Source organism: Passer domesticus, chromosome 25 (genome assembly GCF_036417665.1).
Source record: "Passer domesticus isolate bPasDom1 chromosome 25, bPasDom1.hap1, whole genome shotgun sequence".
Taxonomy (NCBI): Eukaryota; Metazoa; Chordata; class Aves; order Passeriformes; family Passeridae; genus Passer; species Passer domesticus.
This window is the reverse complement of record NC_087498.1, coordinates 4,423,583-4,445,342: the sequence shown is the minus strand read 5'-3', so window position 1 is coordinate 4,445,342 and position 21,760 is coordinate 4,423,583. Positions and strand designations below refer to the sequence as shown.

The following is a 21,760-nucleotide window of genomic DNA, read 5'->3' as shown; positions in this document are numbered from 1 at the left end:
CAGAAAACAACTGCTCCGAGCGAGCGGGGGGCGCGGGGGGGGATGCTCGGGCGGGGAAAGCGGCTGCACCTGCTTTAGAGGAACTATGGTAGGGCGGCCGGCGCCCGCCCCGCGCCGCCGCGCCCGCGCCGCCGCCGCGCCGAGCCGGACCTGAGCGCGGCCACGGCCCGGCCGGCCCCGGCTGCCCGCGCCCCCCGCGCCCCCGGCCCCGCACGGCCCCGCTCCGCCGCACGGAGCCCCCCTCCCCTCCCCTCCGCCCGGCCATGCCGCGCCGCCTCTGAGCCCCGGCCCCGCCGCGCCCGCCCCGTCGAAGTTTGGGGAAGGTGCCGGTGCGGGGAGGGCTGCGCAGGGCTGGCGGGGGAAGCAGCGGCGCGGCTCATGCCCGCCCCGGAGCCCGGCGAGCGGCGCGACCAGGTGGGTGCGAGCGGCGCGGGAGGGTCGGCGGGTGATCCCCCGTGGGGAAGGGGGGAGCGGGGCGGGACCCCCCGGCAGGTGCGGGGGCCGCGGGCAGGGTCCCCCCGCCATGTGTCGCCTCGCTGTCCCCGGCGGGCCGTGCCCCGCGCTCGGCCGCGCCGCGCTCGGAAGTTTTGTTACGGAGCCCGGACAAAGGGAGCGGGGCCGGCGCTGGGGGAGCCGGGGGTGCGGGCGGGCCGCGGCTCGGCGGGCACCGAGGGGTCGGCGATCGGGGTTCGCCGGGGGGGCGCGGGGGTCCCGCCGCGCCCCGAGCAGCAGCGCGGGGGTCCCGGTGCGTGCGGGCTGCCCGGCTCCGGGCGGGCGCGGGGGTCGCCGCCGCCCCCGAGGCGTTTGGGTAGCCGGGAGGAGGAGGAGGAGGAGGAGGAGGCGGGGGTCGCAGCCCCCTCGGCGAGGGGGGGGGTCGGGCCCCGGGAAAGTTGCGCTGCCGCCGCCGGCACAGCCGCGCTGCCGGTGCCGGATCCGGACCCGCCTCCGCTCCGGCGCTTCGGGGGTCCCGCACCCCCCGAGGGGGCAGCGCAGCGGGGTTGGGGGGGGGGGGGCCCGGCCGCCCCTGCCCTGCAGCCGCCCCAGCGCTCCCTTTGTTGGTGCTTCCCATTTCCTCCCCATCTTTTCCTTTCTCTCCGGCAGTTTTGGTTTAATTCCGGCTGCTGGAGGGCTCGGGTGGGTTTTTCCCCCCTTTTTTTTCCCCCTCCATCCTCCATCACATTTTAACTCAGCCTCGACCCGCCGCTGCTTGGGCCCGGGGGGTGCGATTCCCTCCTTGGAGAGAAATCCGTAAGTCTGCCCCAAGTTTTGCAATTCCTGGGAGAAGCAGCCGCCGCCGTCCCCGACAACCTGCAGCCAGCCCGGCCGTCGCTCCCGCAGCGCCCTGGGAAAATCCAGCGCCGCGTCCAAAACCCTAACCCAGACCGCAAGGTGAGGGAGAGGAGGACGAGGCACGGCTTCGGATGGAGCTGGAGAATATTCCCGAGAAAGCCCCGCAGGTTTGGATTCCGGAGGGGCTGGCGGCAGCCGGCTGCCCCGCGGCTCGCCCGCGCCTGGGTTTCGCCCGGTTGTAAAGTTCGCGGGGGTTCCGTGCGCCTTTGTTTGGACAGGGAAGGAGGTTGGGGAGGCTTTTCCGAGGATTTGGGGGGGGTCTCCCTAACCCGGTGCCGCGGGAGCTCAGCGGGGACGCTGCCGGCAGCGGCCGCTGATGGCACCGGCAGTGATAACGCGTCGGGGAAGAGTTTTTACTACGGAGCATCGTCTTCTGGGAGTTCCGAAATTCCCGGGCAGACAGCGTGTGCTGGCTCACCCGGAGCCCTGGATCAGCCTCCAGCAACATCCCCTTCCCACCGCGGTGCCCGCCGTCGTTGCGATGCTCTCCCGGCGCTGGCAAAGTTCAGGGATTTCTGTTCTTCCCGGCTCCCTCTCCCCGCTCCTCCGTGGGATAAACAAGCGCGCCTCTGTCTGCTCGCCCCTCTCCCCCTCTCCGGGAGGAAAGGGCACTTGGGGAAGTGCCGCGGATGGCTCTGGATGTTTCTTTGGGTGTAGGAAATCTGGTTTGAGTTGGCAGGCGCGTTCGGAGGTGTGGATGGGAGAGAACAAGTGGAGCGTAATTGGGTTTTCTTTTTCCATTTGGGAGCGATGCTGGTTTCTCTTTCCCCGTTTAAAACGCAAACAAGCCAAGGGCCGTGTGTCTCCCCCTCTCCCCCTCCTGTGCACTTTTTAATACAAATGAAAAATGTGCAGAGGAGAAAGGGAATAATCCACCAACCCCACTTTGCCGGGAGTCGTGGTTGGGAAGTGCCCGCTCGGAAAACTTGTGCTGAGATTATTATATTTTTTTTTTTCTGCTGCTCTTAATGTAGTCCTGGAGGAATTTGTGTCCGAATTCCTGCCTGGGATCGCTCCTCAGCTTCAGGCAGCTCTTCCCTCCCCATCACTTGATACCCCAAGATTTTCCTTTTCCCACCCTCCACCCCAACTTCCATCGGATTAAGACCTCACTTCTCCACGAGCGTCGTAAAGCTGTGGGGCAGACAATAAAATTGTTATTAGTTTCTGTATTAAAAGGTTGGGTTGTTTTTAACCCAAACCAGAAGGAGGATTTACTTTTACAAATTTCTGCTGGTGCGTTAAAAATTTACACGGGGAATACGTTCCGTGGAGAGCAGGGATTTGATGTTAAATCAACCCAACATGTGTCTCACGCAGGCGGCGTGACCCGGTCCCGGGTGTCGGCAGGGATGTGTTCCCTTTCATGCCTCCCCATATCCTCCAATAAAACACAGCAAAGTCTCAGGGTTTTCCAAAATCTTAACTCTAAATTAAGGATTGTAATTTTTTTTTTAATTGCCGCCCCACCTTAAAGTCCATCAAAAATAAATGTAACAAGCTCCAGGAGCGGGTGGGTGGAGGAAATAATCAGGGTTGGAAAAATTACTCTGCTCTCCCCCTTCTTATTTAATTTTTTTCTCCTTCAGGTTGCTTAAATCGAGCTGGGAAAGGGGAGAATATGGGGGAGAAGGGGCAGAATTCCCTGAGCCAAAGCAGGGAGCTTTGTCAGGGCTGTGGAGCCCTGGGAGGCTCCGGCTTCTCCTGCCCTTTGTGGTGTGGGATTTGGGGCTGTGGAGAAGATCCCAGAGCCTTCTGCTCCCGGGATCTCCCAAAAATAATGCTGGGAGCTGCTGCTTTGAGCTGCTCCCCGTTTATTTTAATGTGTAATTTTAATTTATTATTTGTTGGGGGTGGTTTTTTTTGTGGATCTCCCCCATCCCAAAGCCCCATTTTAACGGGATTCTCAGTGTGGGGTGCATCCATTCCCGGCCGGATCGAGCGTCGCTGGCAGGTAAAATATCAAATCCAAAGTGGCACTGCCGGGCAGCACAAAGTTGGATTTGATGGAGGCGGGGGAAAGTGCAGGAGAACGGGATCGGTGTGGAAAATCCTCCCTCCAAGCCCTGCACCCCGGGATGTGTCGCCCAGGGGGCGAGGGGTGGGCAGGGGGGAAAGGCCGAGCAAACGGAGCGAGGTGGAATAAAACGGATTAAAGTTGCTGCTGGGGGAGGTGGGGAAGGGGCTGGAGAGACAGATAATATCCAAAATATCTGTGAAATCCGTATCCAGCCCTGCTGTCCAGCCTGGAAACCAGGCAGCCGTAGGTTTTACATCCCCTTTGGAAAGGGAAGAGCAGGGTGCATTCAGAAAACAACAACAACAACAACAAAAAAATCAGTGCAATGCATAAAACCAAGTGACACTAAAATATCTCCTCGGGCCCTCGGCCTTTCTCTCCTAATAACCCGGCAGGAATGCGAGTGCACTCAGTTGTGAAGTTGCTGCCCGGAGAGCCCGGGAGCTTTTCTTTTCCGCCGCTGGCTCGGGGGATGCTTTGAGTCTGCTGATGTTTGTGTCTCGCTGTGGGGCTGGGGAGGGGCCGGGGGGCTCTGGCTTTCAGGGTTTTCTCTCCTTTGATTTTTTTTTTTTTTTCCCCCCCACTCCCCCCCTCAGCCTTTTTTCTCTTTTCTTGTCGGTCGGGCGGGGAGGGGGAGAGTTGTGGGGTTGGGATTGCCTTTGTGGCAGCAAGGTGGGGGGCAACGGCAGCGGGCTCATTCTTCCCACCGGGGAAAGGCGGGAGGAGAAGCCCGGAGGTCCCTGGGTTTATAACTCATACACATTTATGGCTCCTTGCCTTTCCCCTCACTGGTGGGGTTTGGGAGCCTGAAGGATTTGGGGAAATTCTCTAAATTTTGGGAAGGGACGGTTGTGATGGTTTTTTTCCCCTTCATCCCCGTGGGTTTGAAGCCCAGCAGAGCGCTGGGATGGGGCTGGCAAGGTGGGTTTGGGGTCTCCAGGGGTTGTTCCCCATTTCTGGGTGCAGGGGGGGATCCCACCTCCTCCTCCAGGGCCACCCTGGGATTTTCCTCTGCTCCCGAAATGACCACGCTGCCGCCTCGGTGTCACCTGCCGCTTCTGGAAGTGGGAACTTGAAATTTCCTGTCCCTTCCCCTTTGGTTTGCAGCTCCTGCAGCAAAACGGGCAGGGGGATTCTGCGGGGCGGGGAGCTCGGTCCTGCTCCGTGGGCATCTCCCCACAGAGGATGAGCTCTGGTAGCGGGAGAGGGAAGGAAAAAGAGAGAAAATAAAACCGCTCAGAGCTTGGAATATCCATCATGTGTTTGCCTCGGAAAGTGTAAAAATCCTCCGTGAGCCACTCCTGGATGCACCTGATTGAAACTCAGGGGGAGCAGCTGGCTGGGAAACAGCCCCAGGGGCTGGGACATGGCCCTGGTGACACTGGGGTGGCCCCAGAGCCCCCTGAGTGGCCGTGGGGCTGTGACCAGCAGCACTGGCTGCTGGGCCAGCTCAGGGCAAGGACCTGCACCCATTTTATCTCTTACAAAACCTCCTTGTGCTGCACCTTTTCAAGTCAAACAGAACTTGCAGATCAAGATGGGGCCGGGCACAGCTTGAAAAACTTCCTAACTTTTTTTTTTTTTTTTTTTTTTTCCTTCCCCCCCTCTCCAAGTGTTTGGGAGATGAAATCCAGCCAAGAGGCTGCTTGAGGGTTTGTTTTTGTTTTTTACAAACTTTTCCTAATTTAAACGGCTCTTGGCACGGCTCAGCACGGAATGTGTTGTGGTGATCCGGCTGCCCGTGACAAAAACGTGTTTGGAAGTGGAATGGCATCAGGGAAAAGGGAGAGGGGAGAGGCAGGAGAAGCAGAGGAGGAGGCGAGGAGACATCCAAAGCCACGATTTATTTCGTAGGGATCCTGCTGGAGCAGGGAAGAGCTGCAGGGAAGTCATTAAGGGATTCCTGCGCCACGGGCACGGGGCTGGCACTGGGATCGCAGGGAAAGGAGCCCGGTGTGAGTCTGGATCCTTCCTCCTGGGCTTTATTTTATTTTTAAGGAGAAGCCAGGCTGCGTTTGCAGCCTGTGGTGCCGAGGTCTCTCTGGGGTGGAGCGTTCTGGTGCCGGCGTTGCCAGCCCCGGTGACACTTCCCAGCGGCTCCGTGCCCTGGCAAGTTGGCAGCAGCTGTTGGCAGCGTGTTCCCCTGGAAGCTGTCCCTCCTCCTGGATTGTGGAGCCAGGCTGGAAGCAAAACCAGGGGTTTTTCCTGGGAGAATGAGGAGCAGAGGGTGGATGTGGAGGGAATCTCGCCTTGCTCTGCGCAGGGCTCCGCGCTGGGTTTGTCAGAGGCAGAGTCAGGGTAGTAAAATGGTTTGATGAAGGATTCCTTTAAAAATTGTGAGAAAGGGCACAAAAAAATTTAAGGGGATAGAGGAGGGAAAAAATCCCATGAGGGGGGATGATTTGGAGGTGATTTGGAAGTGGTTTTTTCTGCCTCATTGGGAAAACTCCTCCGGAGCTGGAATGGGCAGATGGGGCTGGGGGGCACCGGGATGGACCCGGCTGGAGGAGGAGGAGGAGGAAGAGGAGGAAGCCCCAGTGGGACGGGTTTGTGCTCTGGGTGCTGTGCAGGTTGTGTTTGGCAGCTCGGGGAGATGCTGCTCCTGTTCCCACAGCCATGGAGCCGCTGGCCCGGAGCAGGTGCTCAGGAACGACTCCTTGGAACAGCCCTTGGCCAGAGCTGGGCTTATCCACAGGGATTTCCCTGCTCCAAGGCTGGTAAAGGCACAAAATCGGTGCCATTCCAGGCTCCTGGCTGAGCATCCCACTGCCAGCTTCCCTCGGGGTCTGTCAGCTCTGATCCCAAACCCTTCCCTGGCTGTCTCCGAGTCCTGCTTTATTCCACAGGTAGATTTTGGGTGAGTGATTTTCTTTTTGCAGTTTATTGTGAGTCTGGGAGCAGGATGTGGATGGGACCACCTTGCAGGAGCTGTCATGGACTGGGAAAAGAGGGAAATGTGGAGGAGGGCTCGAGGTTGGAGGCTTAATGCAGAACACGAGGCCGGGATTGCGCTGTGGAGCCGGGGATGAGCTGTGATCCCGGGTTCCCAGCAGTTCCTTCCACCTGGAACCCCCTGGGTTCACATTCCTGCTTCTCCCGGGTGCCTGCCGTGCCTGGGAGCGGGGATGTGCCCGCTGTGCCCTTCTGCTGGTGCTCCACAGCCCAGGGACAGCTCCTGGAGCGGGCACCGGGCTCACGGCTCTGCTGGTGCCCCCATCCCATGCCAGGATCATGGCACATCCCTTGGGGGTTCCAGCACCCCACCTTGCCCACACACTCCTGGAGCTGCTGGGAGGGACCCCACAGCCTGCAGGGACCTGGGTGGTCCTGGATTCTTCACCTCCAGCCCCTGGGGGAAGGGAATGCCTGGCGGGGATGGCAGGGGACATCCCGGGATGGGGGGACAGTGCCCCAGTGCTGCCTTGGAAAAGCTTTTGGGGCTCAGGGTGGGCACAACAGGGTTGGAGGAGCCACCCAGGGTGAGGGGACAACTTGTGGCAGGAAATACCTGGCAGAGCTGCAGATCCTTGTTGAGGATCCAGAGTTTTGGGCTGAACTGGGCCGGGATCTGGGCAGGAATATTGGGCAGAGATTTTGTGCTGGCCAGGGAGAGGAGCTCTCCTGTGTCCCCTCTGGCTGCCACCAGCCAGGCTGTGTCCCTTGTCCCAGCAGGGAGGTGCTGAGGAGCTCTGTGTCCCCAGGAGGGTTTCTGGCACCCAGCAGGTTGTTCCTTCCTCCAGGATGCTGCCAGACCTGGCAGTGGGAGGGAAATTCCCTGGAGCGTGGGGTGACTTGGATGGGGAAGAGAAACACGGCATCACCAGGCCTGTTAAAAACAGAAGGAGAGCAAATAAAGGCATGGGGGGAAGTGTCCTGGAAGTTTTGATGAAGGAAATGTTGATTTTGGAAATGGGCAGAGCTGCAAACCCCTGGATTTTTCCCGGGGTGGATTCAGGTGGAATTATAAAGACTCCAGCTTTGCCTTTCTCTGGGATTATTTCCTGAGAATTTACATTTCTCCTTTACACCCCAACCTGCTTTCCCTGCAGCTTGCTGGATGGGTTTTGATCCTGCATTTGTGCAGCACGGTCCTGCTGGGATGGGGTTGGGTGTGTGGGCAGGGCAGGGCCCCCCATCCCCTGCTGGCCTGCCCTGTGCTTGGCCTCAGCTCTGTGCAGGGGGCTGCAGGGTCCAGCTCAGCCCTTTCCCACAGGATGGGTCTCAGGGCTGGGCTCTGCAACCTGAGGGATGCTCAGGACCCTCTGGATGCAGCCCACGGCCCTGTCTGGGTTATTCCTACTTCTTTTAACCGGGGTTTTATTCATAAAATGCTGCATGGCATTTTGGGAACATGGGCCTGTTCCCAAATCCCTTGAAGCCTTTCCCTTGATTCTGGTGGGCTCCCACTGAAGAAATTTGATTTTCCCTGGGAAGTGGAGCCGTGGTTCCAAATCTGGAGCTGTCAGAGCAGCCCCATCCATGGATCAAACCCCTCCTCATCCCTGCATCCACAGGTTTCCCAGCTGGCACTGCTTGGAAGGAGGAATCTGGGGTGATCCCCCTGCTCTGTGGGGTTTAAAATCCTCCCTGAGGAAGCATGTGCTCTGTTTGGGAATGCAGGGGGAGGGAGTTTGGCAGGTGAGGGGGTGGTTTGGGGGTTGCTGCTGGCTCTGGGAGGGTCAGTGCTGGCTGGTCCCTCGTGTCCCCACCGTGCCAGAGCAGGGGATGTGTCGGGAGTGCTGCTGCTGCTGAATTTCCAGCTGTAAATTTGGGATGGAGACAGGGCTGTGCCCGTCCCTCTGGGAAAAGGATGGAGGGACAGACCCCTGTCCCCTCAGAGGGGACAAACAGCTCCTTCCACTACAGCCTGGGTCCTTCCCAAGCACCCGGAATCGTTGTGGGAATGAGCACAAATTGCTGGGGGAAAATTGTGGGAATGAGCACAAATTTATCTGGAGGCTTAGAATAATAACAGCAGGTTGAAAACTCCTGGGCTGGGGCTGGAGAGGACACGGGGGACACAGGGCCAGGGATGTGGCTCGTGTCCCTGAGGGATTTGGTGTCCCCAGCTGTGTCCTCTTCACAGTTTGTCTCATTCTGTATCCCGGTGTTGTTGCCCTCCCTCACCACGGTGTGATGAATTTTGGCCTGGGGACAACAGGAGATGTCCCCTGGCTTGGCAGCCTGCCTGTGACAGCCCCTGTGACACCATGTCCTGCAGTGGGTGATCTCGGTGCTCTCTGCCCACCCAGGGGCAGTTTGGGGACAGTTCTGTGTGGCCCTGTCTCACAGGAGCTGCGGGAAGAGGATGTGAGCCGATTGTGGAGGAGCGGTGCCAGCAGGGCTCGGGGGCTGTGCTGTGGCTGCCGTGGGACAAAGGTGACACCCAGAGCGGGGGCACCCAGCCCGAGGTGACCCTGTGACCCCATGCCAGAGCTCTCAGCTGGGGGTTTTGGGATTTCCCCTAAAAAAGCAGCTTCCAGTGGCGAATCCTTGTTGGGAGCCAGGTGGGCACCGGGGACCTCGAGCCCCTCCTTGCCCAGCACCCCAAGGTGCTCAGAGGACCCCAGGACTGCAGGGGGGTGACAGCAGTGGGTGAATCATTAATTAATATTTTTAAAGGATGAGGGTTATTTTTAGGAGGGGTGGAGGGAGCCCAATTCCTGGGAGTAATCCCTGGGATTTGCACGGTGCTCTGTCCCACAGCACTGGGAAGGTGCCGGGGGCTTCCTTGGCCACTGAGCTGGAGCAGCAGCAGCCACCTGGGGGCCAGGACACCCTGAAACTGGGCTTCAGGATCTCACCAGGAGGAAGCACTGCCTGGGACGAGCAGGGATTCAGGACATGGATTCACTTCCCTTTTCCCCAGCTCTGTCCCAGTCCAGCAGGGCCGTGCTGGGGTTGGGAAGATGCCGTTTCCCTGGGCTGTGGATGCTCAGCAGCCTGGATGGATCAGCACGACCTGGGAATATGAGTGTGACCCTGTGGGACCTGATCCCTTCCCTGTGTGCCAGGCTGGCATCCAGAGGGACGCTGGAGCCCTGGCAGAGGTTTGCTGCCATCCCTGCGGGATCCATCCGTGCTGGGCCGGGCGGCACTTCCCGGATTCCCCATGAAGAGCCACAGAGGGGGACACTCCTGGGAAGAGGACATTCCTGAGACGAGGACATTCCTGGGAAGAGGACACTCCTGGGAAGAAGATGTGCTGGCTGGACGTGGCTCATCCAGGTGACACCAAGAAGGGCACCCCGGTGACCTTCAGACTTCAGCACAGGCTCCTGGTGGGAAGCGCTTCCCGCAGCCAAGGGATGCTCCTGCCTCTCGTGCTCTCTTCCCAACATCTCAAATATTAAATGCAGCATCCCACTGCCCTCCGTGGGCACCCAGCAGCATTCCCAGAGCAGGATCCCAGCACAGCCCTGCCGAGCACGCTGCTTCCCAGATTTTAGTGGAGAAATCACAGGGTTATTCCCAGCCGAGCTGTCGGGAGCCGTGCTCATCTGCGGGGCTGGGTTTGCTCCGTGGGGGTGGCAGGTGCCCAGAGAAACCAGGAGATGCTGAGGCTGGCCGTGGAGAAGCCAAGCTGAGCAGGAATAAACTCAGGGAAGCTGTTTGGAAGTGTGGAGCTGGGCTCTGGCAGGGCTGCGAGACGGAGCCGGCCTCGGGTCACGCTGCCTCCGATCGGGATGCGAAGAAAAACGGACTTCAGGCCAGGAGTTTGAAGATGCCCAAGGATAGCTCTCGCCCCCACTGCCTTTTTTCTTCTCCCTCCTCATGAGCAGCATAATTTCTGGATGGAAACCAGGCCTCTTCCTGCATAGAAATGGGATTTGCCGTGGAAAGCATCGGGGAGCGCATTAACCAGAGCCTTTTCCGGATGAATTTTTGCACATCATGACAGAGTCTGGGAAAACTTGTGGCATCCGAGTTCCTCCCTCCTGCTCCGTAGGTACTGTGCCTGTTTTTTCTTCCCCTCTGGATTATTTGAAGGCCAGGAGAGACTTTTAGCAACTTCCAGTCTGACTCCCCACGAACTCGGCTGGAAAATTTCGCTCAGGATGAGAGGCTGAGTCCCGGCCCTGGCATCGCTCCTCATCCCATTCCAGAGCCTCCCTCACGTGCTCCAGGGCATTTCTTCCCCCCTGGCTCCATCCTTGCCTTTGCAGCCTCTCCTGATGGGATGGGGAGTGGGGAGCTCCTGGAGTTTGGGGTTTATTTTGATTTAAGAGCTTCCCCCATTGCTCCCCTTTTCCAGGAGATTTTGCCTTCCCAGGGATCGAGTCAGGACATTTTCCCGTGTCCCTCCTCTTCCTCACTGCCACAGGGCAGTGTCCTCGAGCCTCCATCCAAGAGGAAGATGCCTCCTGTTCCTCAGGTGTCCCAGGCTCTGGGAGGCAGGTGTGGGACCATCCTGGGGGCACGGAGCAGATTTTGAACAGAGCATTCCGTGTGCTCCAGGTGGGATGAGGGCTCTGGTGTCTGCAGCAGGAATTCCAGGTGGGATTTGCACCAGGGGGATGCGTCCCCAGTGTGAGAGTGTCAAAAAAGTGTGAGCCAGGCACTGGGTGTGTGGGAGAGAATTGAACCGAGCTGGGATTTACGGGGAGATGCTGGAAAAACCTTTGGAAAACTGGTGTGGGTGATGCCAGGTTGGTTGCAGCTCTATCCCACACCAGCGATGGGAGCTGCTGGCAATTATTTTAATGGGATTTTGGGGAGATTGTGCTGAATCCTAAACCCTAAATCAAAAAACCCTCATCAAATCCTAAAACCCTCATCCCGTGTGGAAGCACAGAGCGATGGATGGGAGTTGTGCGTGGTGGGAATCTCACCTTATCCCGTGGGTTTGGGATTTTTTTCCATGGGAGTTTGGAGGTTTGGTTTTTTTTTTTAATTTGGTTCCCTCTGAAATTTTTTTCCCCACAGTCTTCATTATCATTTTTGTTAATTAGATTGTGCTGGGAAACAGTCTCTATTCAAAAGCAGAAAGCTCTGAGATGGGTTTTTCCAAGTGCGGCTGCGTTCCAGGGCCGGGAGAAGGACGGGGAGGGGGAGAGCGAAGATGCTTGAAAGAAATATAATTTTTAAAAAAATAATTTCTTCATAAAGCTCTCTAAAAAGAAAACCCCGGGCCCCCTTCCCCCACCACGGCCACCTCCCCTCATCTCCCCCCCCTCCCCAATTAAACGATTTGAATTTCCACGTTAACCGCTTGGTGCTTCCTCGGCGCCTCAGATGATTAGAAAGGGATATTCATTTATGCCTTTTAAACGCCGCCCCGATTAAAATCAGAGAGATTTTTTCCTTCATCAAAATCTAACATCCTTGAAAAATTAATTTGATGCCTCTTGTTATCAATTAATTGAATCTCGTTGGGAGAGAGGCTCGTGCGGCGGGTGGTTGGAGCCGGCCCTTCTGTTCTTAGTTGCTTTCCCCCCTCTCCGCTCCCTTCCGCTGCTTCCAAACACTGGGACATTATAAAACTCGGCCTTTTCTTTTTTTTTTTTATTTTATTTAAAATATATTATTTTTACTCATCTCATAAAATAAATGAATAAAACTTGCTCGCGCGCTCTCTCTCTCTGCCCGCCCTCATCCTCCATTCCCCCTGAGTTCCTCCCGGATAAAAAACCCTTTTTTCCCTTCCTTTCTCTCATCCCTCTTTCCTATAACTTCCAAGAAAGGGGGAGAGAAAGAAAAGTTGGGGCTTTTAGCAATTTCTCGGCGGCCAAGGTCCGTCTTTCTTCCTTTCTTTAACGGGGATATTGGATATTTCATTTGAATCTCCTTTTTTTCAATTAAAAGTGCCCCGTTCCTTCTCTTCCAGCTGCTCCATTCTCCTGCCCTGGCTCGGCAGCCGGAGAAGCGATTTTCCTTTCTTTAATATTTCAGCTCTTCCCCTGAGACGGGCTGCCTGCCTTATTTTTTTTTTTTTAATAGACTTTTTCTCCCTCTATTAAACTTTTCCAATCTTCGTCCCTTTATTTTTTTTCCCTTCCCACCTCTTTAAACAAAAAAAAAAAGAAAAAGAAAAAAAAACACACAAAAAAATCCAGGAAAAGTTATAAAATGGGAAGAACTGGGTCATTCAGGAAGTTATTGAAATAACTTCAAAATTAGGCTTCACTTTCACTCTCCTTGGAGTGGTTCTGCCTTTGGATCCAGTCTCCTCCCTGGTGGCTCTGTTGTGGATGTCCAGTTGGGAATTTGGGGTTGGAGGTGTTGGGGATCACCCAGATGAGAGCAGAGAGGTGGTTTTGGTTTTCTGTGAGGGAGGGATCTGGGGTGGGGATTTGGTGGGGGTGTCCCATCCCAGGGCTCCTCAGGGGTGGTGAGGGGATGTGCCCCCCCAGTCCTAAGGGGTGATTCGGTGTCAGGACCCCGGTGTCACCTCCCCCTGTGCCCTGCATTGTCCCCTCACTTGTGCCCAGCTGCATTTGGGATCTGGCAGGTGGGAGGCTCTTCCAGCCCTGCCTGTCCTCACTGAGGGGCCTCTCCTGCTCCTGTGTGGGGTCACAAGGATTTTGGGGGCTGGGGAGAGGGTGACCCTGATCCATGTGCACAGAAGGGGAGTTTTGGGATCTTTAAATTCCCATTTGGGTCGTGTTGGGCAGAAGGAAAGCAAGTTTTTAGGGGGCTGAGAAATTAGGGGATGCAGGGCTGGACCTGGCACTGTGGTGGCTGATGTGGCTCCGTGGGGGCTTCCTGGATTTTGGGGAGTGCCCAGTGGGAATCCTGCAGGATTTGGGCACTGGGCCTGCATTCCAGGGTGGAATGATGGGACAGAGGTGTCAGACCTGTATCCTGGCATGATGGGACACCAGGTACTGGTCCTGCATCACAACCTGATGGGACACAGGTACCCTACCTGGTGGGAAGAAGGTTCTGGATCTGCATCCTGACCTGATGGGACACAGGCATTGGACCTACATCCCAATCTGATGGGGCTTTGGTACCAAACCTTCATCCTGACCCATTGGGACGTGGATACCAGACCTGCATCTCAACCTGATGGAGCTTTGGTACCAAACCTTCATCCTGACCCATTGGGACGTGGATACCAGACCTGCATCCCAGCCTGATGGGACACAGGTGCTGGATCTGCATCCCAACTTGTTGGGACACAAGTGTTGGACCTGCAGCCCCACCTGATGGGACACTGGTACCAGAGCTGCATCCTAACCCACGGGGACACAAGTTCTGGATCTGCATCCCAACCCACCAGGACGTGGGTACCAAACCTGCATCCCAACCTGGTGGGACAGAAGTTCTGGACGTGCATCCCAACCTGATGGGTCTTGAGCACGAAACCTTCATCCTGGCTCAGTGGGATGTGGATACCAGACCTGCATCCCAACCTTGTGGGACATGGGTACCAAACCTTCATCCTGACCCACTGGGACACAGATACCAGACCTGCATCCCAACCTGATGGGACACAGGTGGTGGACCTGCACCCTGGCCCACAGGATGCTCCATCACCCCAGCAGTGCCCCGTGGTGGGTGCAGGGACCACCAGCACCCACCGAGGGGCTGTCCCCGGGTCCCCACGTGTGGTGGCTCCGGAGCAGCGAGGTGGGAGCCCCGTGCTCCACGTCACTATTTAATTAGACGTCCCTGATTAACAAAACTTGGCGTTAGGCTTCCTCCTGCCCTCATCTTTCCTGGCTCCGAATCAATGGCTTTGATATGCTAATTAGGGAGTAATTTAATTTCAAAAGGCCGCAATTAACAAGGGTGTTGTGGACATGCTGTAGTTAAGCGCCGTAATCTAATTTGCATTAGTAACAAGCAGGGACTAATTAGAAGCTTAATTAGACACTTAGACGGCTCTTGTGTTTACTTTCTTAATGAGATGGAGTGGGGTTCCTTTTTTTTTTTAATCTTTTCAAGAGCACAGCGAGGGAAGGCGGGATGGAGCGGGATGGGGCAGCAGCCCCGGTGCCCGGCACGTGCTCCGGGATGGAGCAGCAGCCCCTCTGTCCCAGCACCGGCCTGGCCACCTCCAGCCTGTCCCACACCCACTCCGGGAGGGGGTTTGTATTCCTCGAAGCTTGGAAGGGAATGGGAGAGGTGCCAGGCGGGCATTGGTGTCTCTGGGAATGGGATCTCCTGTGGGGTTGGCTGTGCTTGGGCAGCTCTGGAGAGTGAGGGGTGCTCCGGGGGTGACAGGTTTTGGAGAGGCAGGTGGGGCTTGCAAGGAGCACAGGAACAATCCCAGGGCTTCCCATGTTGGAGTCCTCACACTTCCAGGTGCTCTCCAGCTCTCTGAGTGAGCTGATCCAAGGATCCCTGATTTTTGGGGGGAGCAGAAGCTCGCTGTGGCCATCCCTGCCTGGTTTCTGTAGGGCAGCAAAGGCTCCTCACTGCCTGCCAGTCCCTGTGCCCACGAGTGTAGCTGGGCTGGGCTGGCACCGAGGCAGGTGAGGAGAGCCAGGGGGTGAAGGTGAAGCACCAGAGGTTGGCTCTTCCCAAAGAAGTTGCTGGGAGCGAGATGAAAGTGGGAGATGAAAGTGCCCAGAGGTGAGATCCCATTAAAGCAGTGCCTGGGCTTAGCCGGTCCCTGGTTCCTTAAATATCTTCTAATTTACAGTAATGCTCCGGATTCGTCTCAGCTCCCCCAGACTTTTATTTTAATCCCCTTTCCACATTTCCATGTGTTTATGTGTTAATTAAAGGGTAAAAAGCCACTCTTGGAGCAATCCTGGGCTGCTGCTTCTCTTCCAGCGAAGCCTTTTAGGATTAGCAGCCGCTTCCGAAAGCCTCGCGGTGCCGGAGCAGGATGGGCAGGTTGCTCAACTTTCCGTAGCTGGGAGCAGATCCAGTGCCTGGGATTCAGCTTTCCTGAGTCCTCTTCTCCTTCCAGCTGTGCAGAGGAGCATCCTGCAGATTTCTGAGGGCTTTGGGGGATTTGCTGGGTCCGTGCTCCTTTGGGATCTGCCGGTACCCAGGGGAGAGGCCGCCTGCTCCCCTCCGTGTCCTGGCCAGGCTGGAGCTGGGAGAAAGGTTCTGGAATACTGCTTTGGGACTGGGATGTGGTGGGAATGGTGGAAACAGCCTCTGGAAGATCTCAGTATCAGCTTGTGTCATGTCACCTGTGCTGTCCCAGCTCGTGGAGATGTGACGGGAGAGTTTTCCCAGGGGTGTTTCCCACTGTTATTCCTCATCCGTCCCTCCTGGGCGATGGTTTAGGAGCTCTTGGAGTTTGTGGCTGGGGAAGCTCAGGGCAGGGTAACCCACAGTGGTTGGGGATGGGGACTCAAGGACAGGGACAGGAGGGTGGAGGTGACACTGGGTCCGTGCATGGCCCGCAAAGGGCAGCCCAAAATTACAGAGCTGCCGAGGGCTGCGGTGCAAGGATAATGAAAAACAGGGAAAGCTGCTGAAATTGGTGTTGGGGCAGTGGTTTCTGAGGAGCTCGTGGTGTGGCCGTGGCTGCTCCAGCAGGTCCTGGGGGCTGGGAAGTGCCATTGAATTTTCCTGTCCTTGGAATCAGGTGGAGCGGTGGCATTGCTTCGGACGGGTCTGGATGGCCCAAAATTCCTTGGGAGCAAATCACTGCTTCATCTGCTCTTGCTGCTCCCAAAATCGCACATCCATTGCTTTGAGCCCATGGTTTGGGTCACCTCCATGTCCATCCTCCCCTTCTGGAAGGCTCCGTGGCACGGCACACACGTGGTGTTCCCACGGGAATCGTGGCGCACGCGGTGGGATCCGTGTCCCCAGTCCCTCCCTGCCAGGGAAGCTCCGGGCATCCATCAGCCTGTTAATTGCGCTAATTAGAGAGTGCGGAGGTGTTAATTGGAAAACCCTGGGATCGGGCCTGTTTGCGGGAGGGATGGATGTCAATAAACCGGGATTGATGACTGGGATGGCGCGGGCTCCGCGCAGGTTAGCGGCGAGTCGGGGGATGTCAGGGAAATGTTACTGCTCAGATGAAGCAATTGTTAATTAAAAGCCACGGTAATTAATACACCCTCGTTGCCATATGGTCCTGCCGAAGGCAGGGGGATTCGTTGCTCCGTTTGTAATTCTCCGTTTCCTTCCCTTTGTCCTGCGGAAGGTGCGTGGTTGGATAAAAGGGGGGAACAAAAAACGCAGAGCAGTGGTTCAGCGAGTCTGAAATGGTAATTAATGGTAATTAACGATCCATTTGTGCAGCTTCTGTTGCTGTTGCCGTTGGAGGGGGCTCCTCCCTCCCCTTTTAACCAAACCCACCCTTTCCCTCTGGATGTGGGTGTTGTTGGATCTTCCCGCTGACTGTCTGGGCACCGTCCCTGCCTCTCTGCCTGGGGGAAGGTCTGATCCTGCTGAGCCCCTCTGGATGCCGTGGAGGAGAATCCCTGGAATACTGGCTGTGTTTGAACTGCGAGGGACGAGCAGCAGGAGCTGGGATGCTGCGGATCCCTCCCGGCTCTGTGCAGGGCTGCACGTGTGCTCTGGCATCGTTCAGCCCAGTTCTGCTCTTCCCACTCATCCCAGATCCGTCCTGGCTGGAAAAGTGCTTGTTCCTAATTTAAATCCACTTTATAACCTCGCAGACACCGGCTTCGTTTTTATTTTCCCCTTTCTTTTTTTTTTTTTCTTTAAGGTTTTGTAAAACTTTTTATAGGAATGGAAATATTTCCATTATGATGATGATGACTTTCTTTTATGACTTCCCTCGCAGCGTTGTTGGGATCCCAGACACTCCAGCATCCCAGAGGGGTTTGGGAACGGGAAGTGGAGTTTTACAGGACTTGGAGAGGGAACTCAGCTGGCCCGGTGTCCCCAGCTCCGGGAATCTCCCTGGCTGCAGGAATCTGCTCCAGCATCCCGCCTCTGGCAGGGGCTGGAACCACCAGAGCGAGCCCAGGGCTCCTCCACCAGCAGAGATTTCCTCCTAATTCCCAACAGTTAAACTCCAGTTTATGCCCAAAGCCAGGAAAGTTTTATATCCTTTCCAAAACTGTCTTTTTTTCTTTCTTTTTTTTTTTTTTCTTTTTTAATACTTCCTGTTGTAACGCTGGATATTCCTGTTCTCCATGTAAAAGTCAAATCCCTGCTGGAATCCTGATGAGTTTCTGACCCTGGTGATGCCGTTCGAGTGTCGGACACGAAGCGTTCCCCGTGGATTTCAGAGGGAAAATGGGAATAGGAGCAGCAATAATTTCATATTTCTGAACCTGAAATCCTTGAAATTCAAAGTGGGGAAGGAAATAATGTAGTGTTAAGGAAAAAAATGAGGGTTTATTCCAGATTTTTGCTCCTAAGGCAGCATCCTGTACGCATCCCATCGTTGGGAAGCTGCTCCAACAAACCCAAATCCCAGTAATCCCCTTAACCTTGAGCTGTCCCACAGCCACCGGTGTGTCACCCCCAGAGCCCTGGGACAGTGGGAGGGAGCCAGGAGCTCCCCTTGGGAATGGATGTCACTCATATCCCCTGCGGAAATGACTTTTGAAATGCAGATAATCTCCAACATGCAAATGAGCAGCTCGCTGCTCCCTGTTTAATATGAATGATCAGCCCCTGAATAGCGATTATTACACGCCACATTTCAGCAATTATGTTGTTCCTGGTTTGTCTCGCTGCCTTTTGGGGTGTGGAGGGGGGAAATAGGGAAGAAAAGAGGGTGGAAAGAGAAAGGGGGGTGGTGTTTTTTCATCCCATCCCTCTGTTTTTGTTCCCATCTTGTTACAAACTCCGCGAGCGGTGGCGGGTGAGCGCTGAGCCCGTGCTGGTGGGATGGAGGGGTGTGGAAATAAAACTGCTTTTCCATGGAGAAAAACATCTTGGGAAGGAGGGAGAGACTCTCACTCCTGGGTGGATTCCGTGCTGCCACTTTTTTGTCTCAGGGCTGGATGTGGCAGAGACCAGGGCTGGGTGTGCTGGTCCTGTTCCCTCCAGTGCCAGCCCAAATCCAGGAGTTTCTCCCAGAAAAAGGCACCCTCAGCTTCACAACCACCAACCTGCCACTCATCCGAGCCCACTGAGCAAAAACTGGGAGAAGGGAAGGATTTTCCAGCCCATGTTCCACCGGGCTCTCGTTCCCACATCTCAGCTCTGCCGTTCCTTTGGGTTTCCTCAGCCTGGCACCTTCTGCCAGGTGGTTTTTCCAGCTGGGAAGTGGTGGTTTGCTGGGAGATGAAGCATTGGAGGGAACGTTTCGACTTTGTTAGGATTTTCAGGGTGGAATCCGAGGTGCGGGTTCTCTGTGCTTGGTGTCCAGCCTCACTCTCACCATGAAATACTTTGGGATTTGGGGAAAACAAACGGATTCCTGGAGCTCTGTGCCTTGCACAGGCTCAGGGAAAGCTGGAATTGTGTGTTTTCCTATGGAGTGGGTTGCACTTACTTTGCTTAGCAGCGCGTTTGTAGCAGCTCCACATTTATTTTTTTGGGGTGAACTGAACACAACCAAAACCCAACACGGTTTGACATCCCATCCCAAAACCCAACACGGTTTGACATCCCCGGGACCGGGGACAGCCAGCCACCTCAGCCCCCATTCTCACGCTCTTCTTTCCCCTCTCCAGGTCCTGCTAGCGAGTCATGATGGTTGAATCAGCCTCGGAGACGATCCGCTCCACGCCCTCGGCGCAGAACGGGGTGAGCAGCCTGAGCAATCAGCCCGATGGCGGCGGCGGCGGCGGCAGCGGGGGCGGCCCCGGGGGCGGCGGCCGCGACGGAGCCGCCGGAGCCGAGGCCAACGGAGAGATGAGCCCCGTGGAGCTCCTGCACTTCCAGCAGCAGCAGGTAGGACGGGCAACCTGTTCCTTCAGTCCTTCACACAGGCAGAGGGGTCCTTCAAGGGTGTGGTTTGGGGACAACGTCAGGTTTTGCCGTGCTTTGTGCTTGGGTTCCACCAGGTTTGGGCGTTCGTGGTTGAGATGCCCCAAAAAACCAGGGGGTTGTTCTTGTTCCGCATCCCTTGGGAAGCAGAGCCCATCCATCCCTGGGGTTGGAGTTTGTTTTTGGGGGAAGGTCCTGCCTGCTCTGCCCCCCATCAGCCTGAGACACCAAAAACCCTGGCGCAGGTCCTCCCTGCAAGGATTTTGGTTTTCCAGGATCTGCTTTCCCATTCCCGCGGGCTCCTGGAGATTGAACCTCACCCACATGGCCCGGGACACGTGTGACAGCGACATGTGTGTGCAGCAGCTCTGGATGTGCCCCTGGGGTAGTCCCTGCCACACGTGTCCCCCGCCACACACATCCCCTCTCAGCCCTGGGGACGTGCCTGCAGCTTACCTTTCCAAACAAACTTTGGCAAAAAAACATCAATTTCCCTGCTCAGCTACTAAATAAGGCAATGATCCCTCGCCTCGTACGGAGATCGCCTCCCTGAGCCATAAATTCCAGCGTGAAAGCTGTAAAAAATTGCTGTGTCTGATACTTTAGTAGGGAGTGCTGTAAATCCATTACCTGGATAACAGGCGTTCCGCACGCCGCTAAGCCCCTGTTCCCCGCATCCAAAGGGTAATCATGCGTGTAATGCCGCTGCCAGTGCCCCTCCGAGGAGCTGCCTGCTCTCCCTCCCGGAATTCCAGCGGATAACGGGAGATCCGTGCTCCCCCCTGGCCAAAAAGATGAGAATCATGGCTGTGAAATGGGGGATCTCCTCCAGAAAATCGGGTTTTCCGTCCTTGTGGGTGCTCCTGGTGGATGCTGATGTTTAATTTCACCCCGTGGCATTTCCCTGCTCTCCCTCCCGGAATTCCACCGGATAACGGGAGATCCATGCTCCCCCCTGGCCAAAAAGATGAGAATCATGGCTGTGAAATGGGGGATCTCCTCCAGAAAATCGGGTTTTCTGTCCTTGTGGGTTCTCCTGGTGGATGCTGATGTTTAATTTCACCCCCTGGTGTTTCTCCTGGTGGGAAGCTGGCTGGCACGTGGGATTATTAAAGCAGAGAGTTTGGTGAACTTCCAAAAAAACCCCAAGTGACAGCACCTGAGGAAGGGGGAGAACCTATCCCAAGGATTATCCATCTTCCTGCTTCAGGGAGCAGGCTGAGCACCAGCTGGGGTCAGGAATAAATGTCCCCACAGCAGGAGTTTTGGACAATTAGGTGCTTGATGGAGGCTTTGCTCCATCCCCGGGAGCAGGCAGCGTTCTCCCCGGGCTCTCCCGCGTGCTCACTCCCTCATCCTGGAATGGCAGCACTCAATCCTGGCTCTCCTTGGACTTTATGAAATCCCCCCCGAGGAACCTTGGGAAGCCAGCTTTGGGTCCTGGTGTGCCCAAAGCTCTGTGTCTGTGGGGATTTCTGTGGGAGCTGCAGCTCCTGGGAGCTCCTGCTCCCGTTTGGGCCTGGATTTTACCTTTTCCAGTGCCTGTGACCTCACTGCTTTTACAAGTGTGAGGCCAAACAGGTCTTTGTGGGGAATTTTTGGGTTAAAGCTGCTCTCCAAGGGTGCTGCCTCGAGGTGGGTGGGATGTTGAGGCCAGGGGGTGTTTTGGGGTGCTCAGGGACCTTGTTTTGGGGTGTCCCCAGAGCAAGGAGATGTGGCTGTGTGGCAGGATTGCCGAGACAGGGTCATGCAGCTCTGCTCCAGTCTGGAGCTCAACATTCCCTCACCATCCTCATCCTTCCCTGTCCCCAATCCACGGCACTTCCGAGCGTCCTGGAGAGCCTGGAAGGGGAGAGAATGGAAGGAGAGAGAATGGAAGGGGAGAGAAGGGAAGGGGAGAGAATGGAGGAGAGAGAATGGAAGGGGAGAGAATGGAAAGAGAGAGAATGGAGGAGAGAGAATGGAAGAGGAGAGAATGGAAGAGGAGAGAATGGAAGAGGAGGGAATGGAAGAGGAGGGAATGGAAGGAGAGAGAATGGAAAGAGAAAGAATGGAAAGAGAGGGAATGGAAGGGGAGAGAATGGAAGGGGAGAGAATGGAAGGAGAGAGAATGGAGGAGAGAGCCTGGAAGGGGAGAGAATGGAAAGAGAGAGCCTGGAAGGAGGGAACCTGGAAGGAGAAAGAATGGAAGGAGAGAGAATGGAAGGGGAGAGAATGGAAAGAGAGAGAATGGAAGGAAAGAGCCTGGAAGGGGAGAGCAGGCGGCTGGTGGGGTGTGGAAAGGGCATCCCCCTCCCTTCCTCCCTCCTCCTCCTCCTCCTCCTCTCCTCTCTCTGCCGCCGCTGGGGTTAAATCCCTGGATTTCAATGCTCGGGAAGGGGCTGAAAAGCCTCAATAGCTCACACCCTCTTTGTGCAAAGCGGGGCTGGCAGAGGGGAGAGGTCGCCTGGGGGCACTGGGGGGCAGCCCCCGGCCCGGGACCCCCCTGTCCCCACTGTTGCTGTGGGAACATGGAGGGACCTCCAGCACTGCCAGGCTCCAGAGGGATCCAGCAGCCCCCCTGCCAGGCTGGATCCCCCCGGAATTCCCAGGAGAGGAAGGAAAGGGGGTGTGAGG

General features: G+C 56.3%; 1 protein-coding gene across 5 annotated transcripts in view; it reads left to right on the top strand.

Annotated features, from left to right (window-relative positions):
• Positions 1-208: 208 nt before the first annotated feature.
• FOXP4 (forkhead box P4) overlaps positions 209-21,760 on the top strand; it is a 58,470-nt gene continuing 36,918 nt past the window's right edge. For 2 of the 5 annotated variants that reach the window (XM_064398997.1, XM_064398994.1), the window contains exons 1-2: positions 209-414; positions 18,889-19,108. In XM_064398997.1, the coding sequence (XP_064255067.1) occupies positions 18,905-19,108 (204 nt within the window). In that variant the 5' untranslated portion in view covers positions 209-414; positions 18,889-18,904. Of the gene's footprint in view, positions 415-1,021; positions 1,458-18,888; positions 19,109-21,760 lie in introns of those variants that run through there. The other 3 variants (XM_064398999.1, XM_064398998.1, XM_064398996.1) reach the window with 2 other exon arrangements.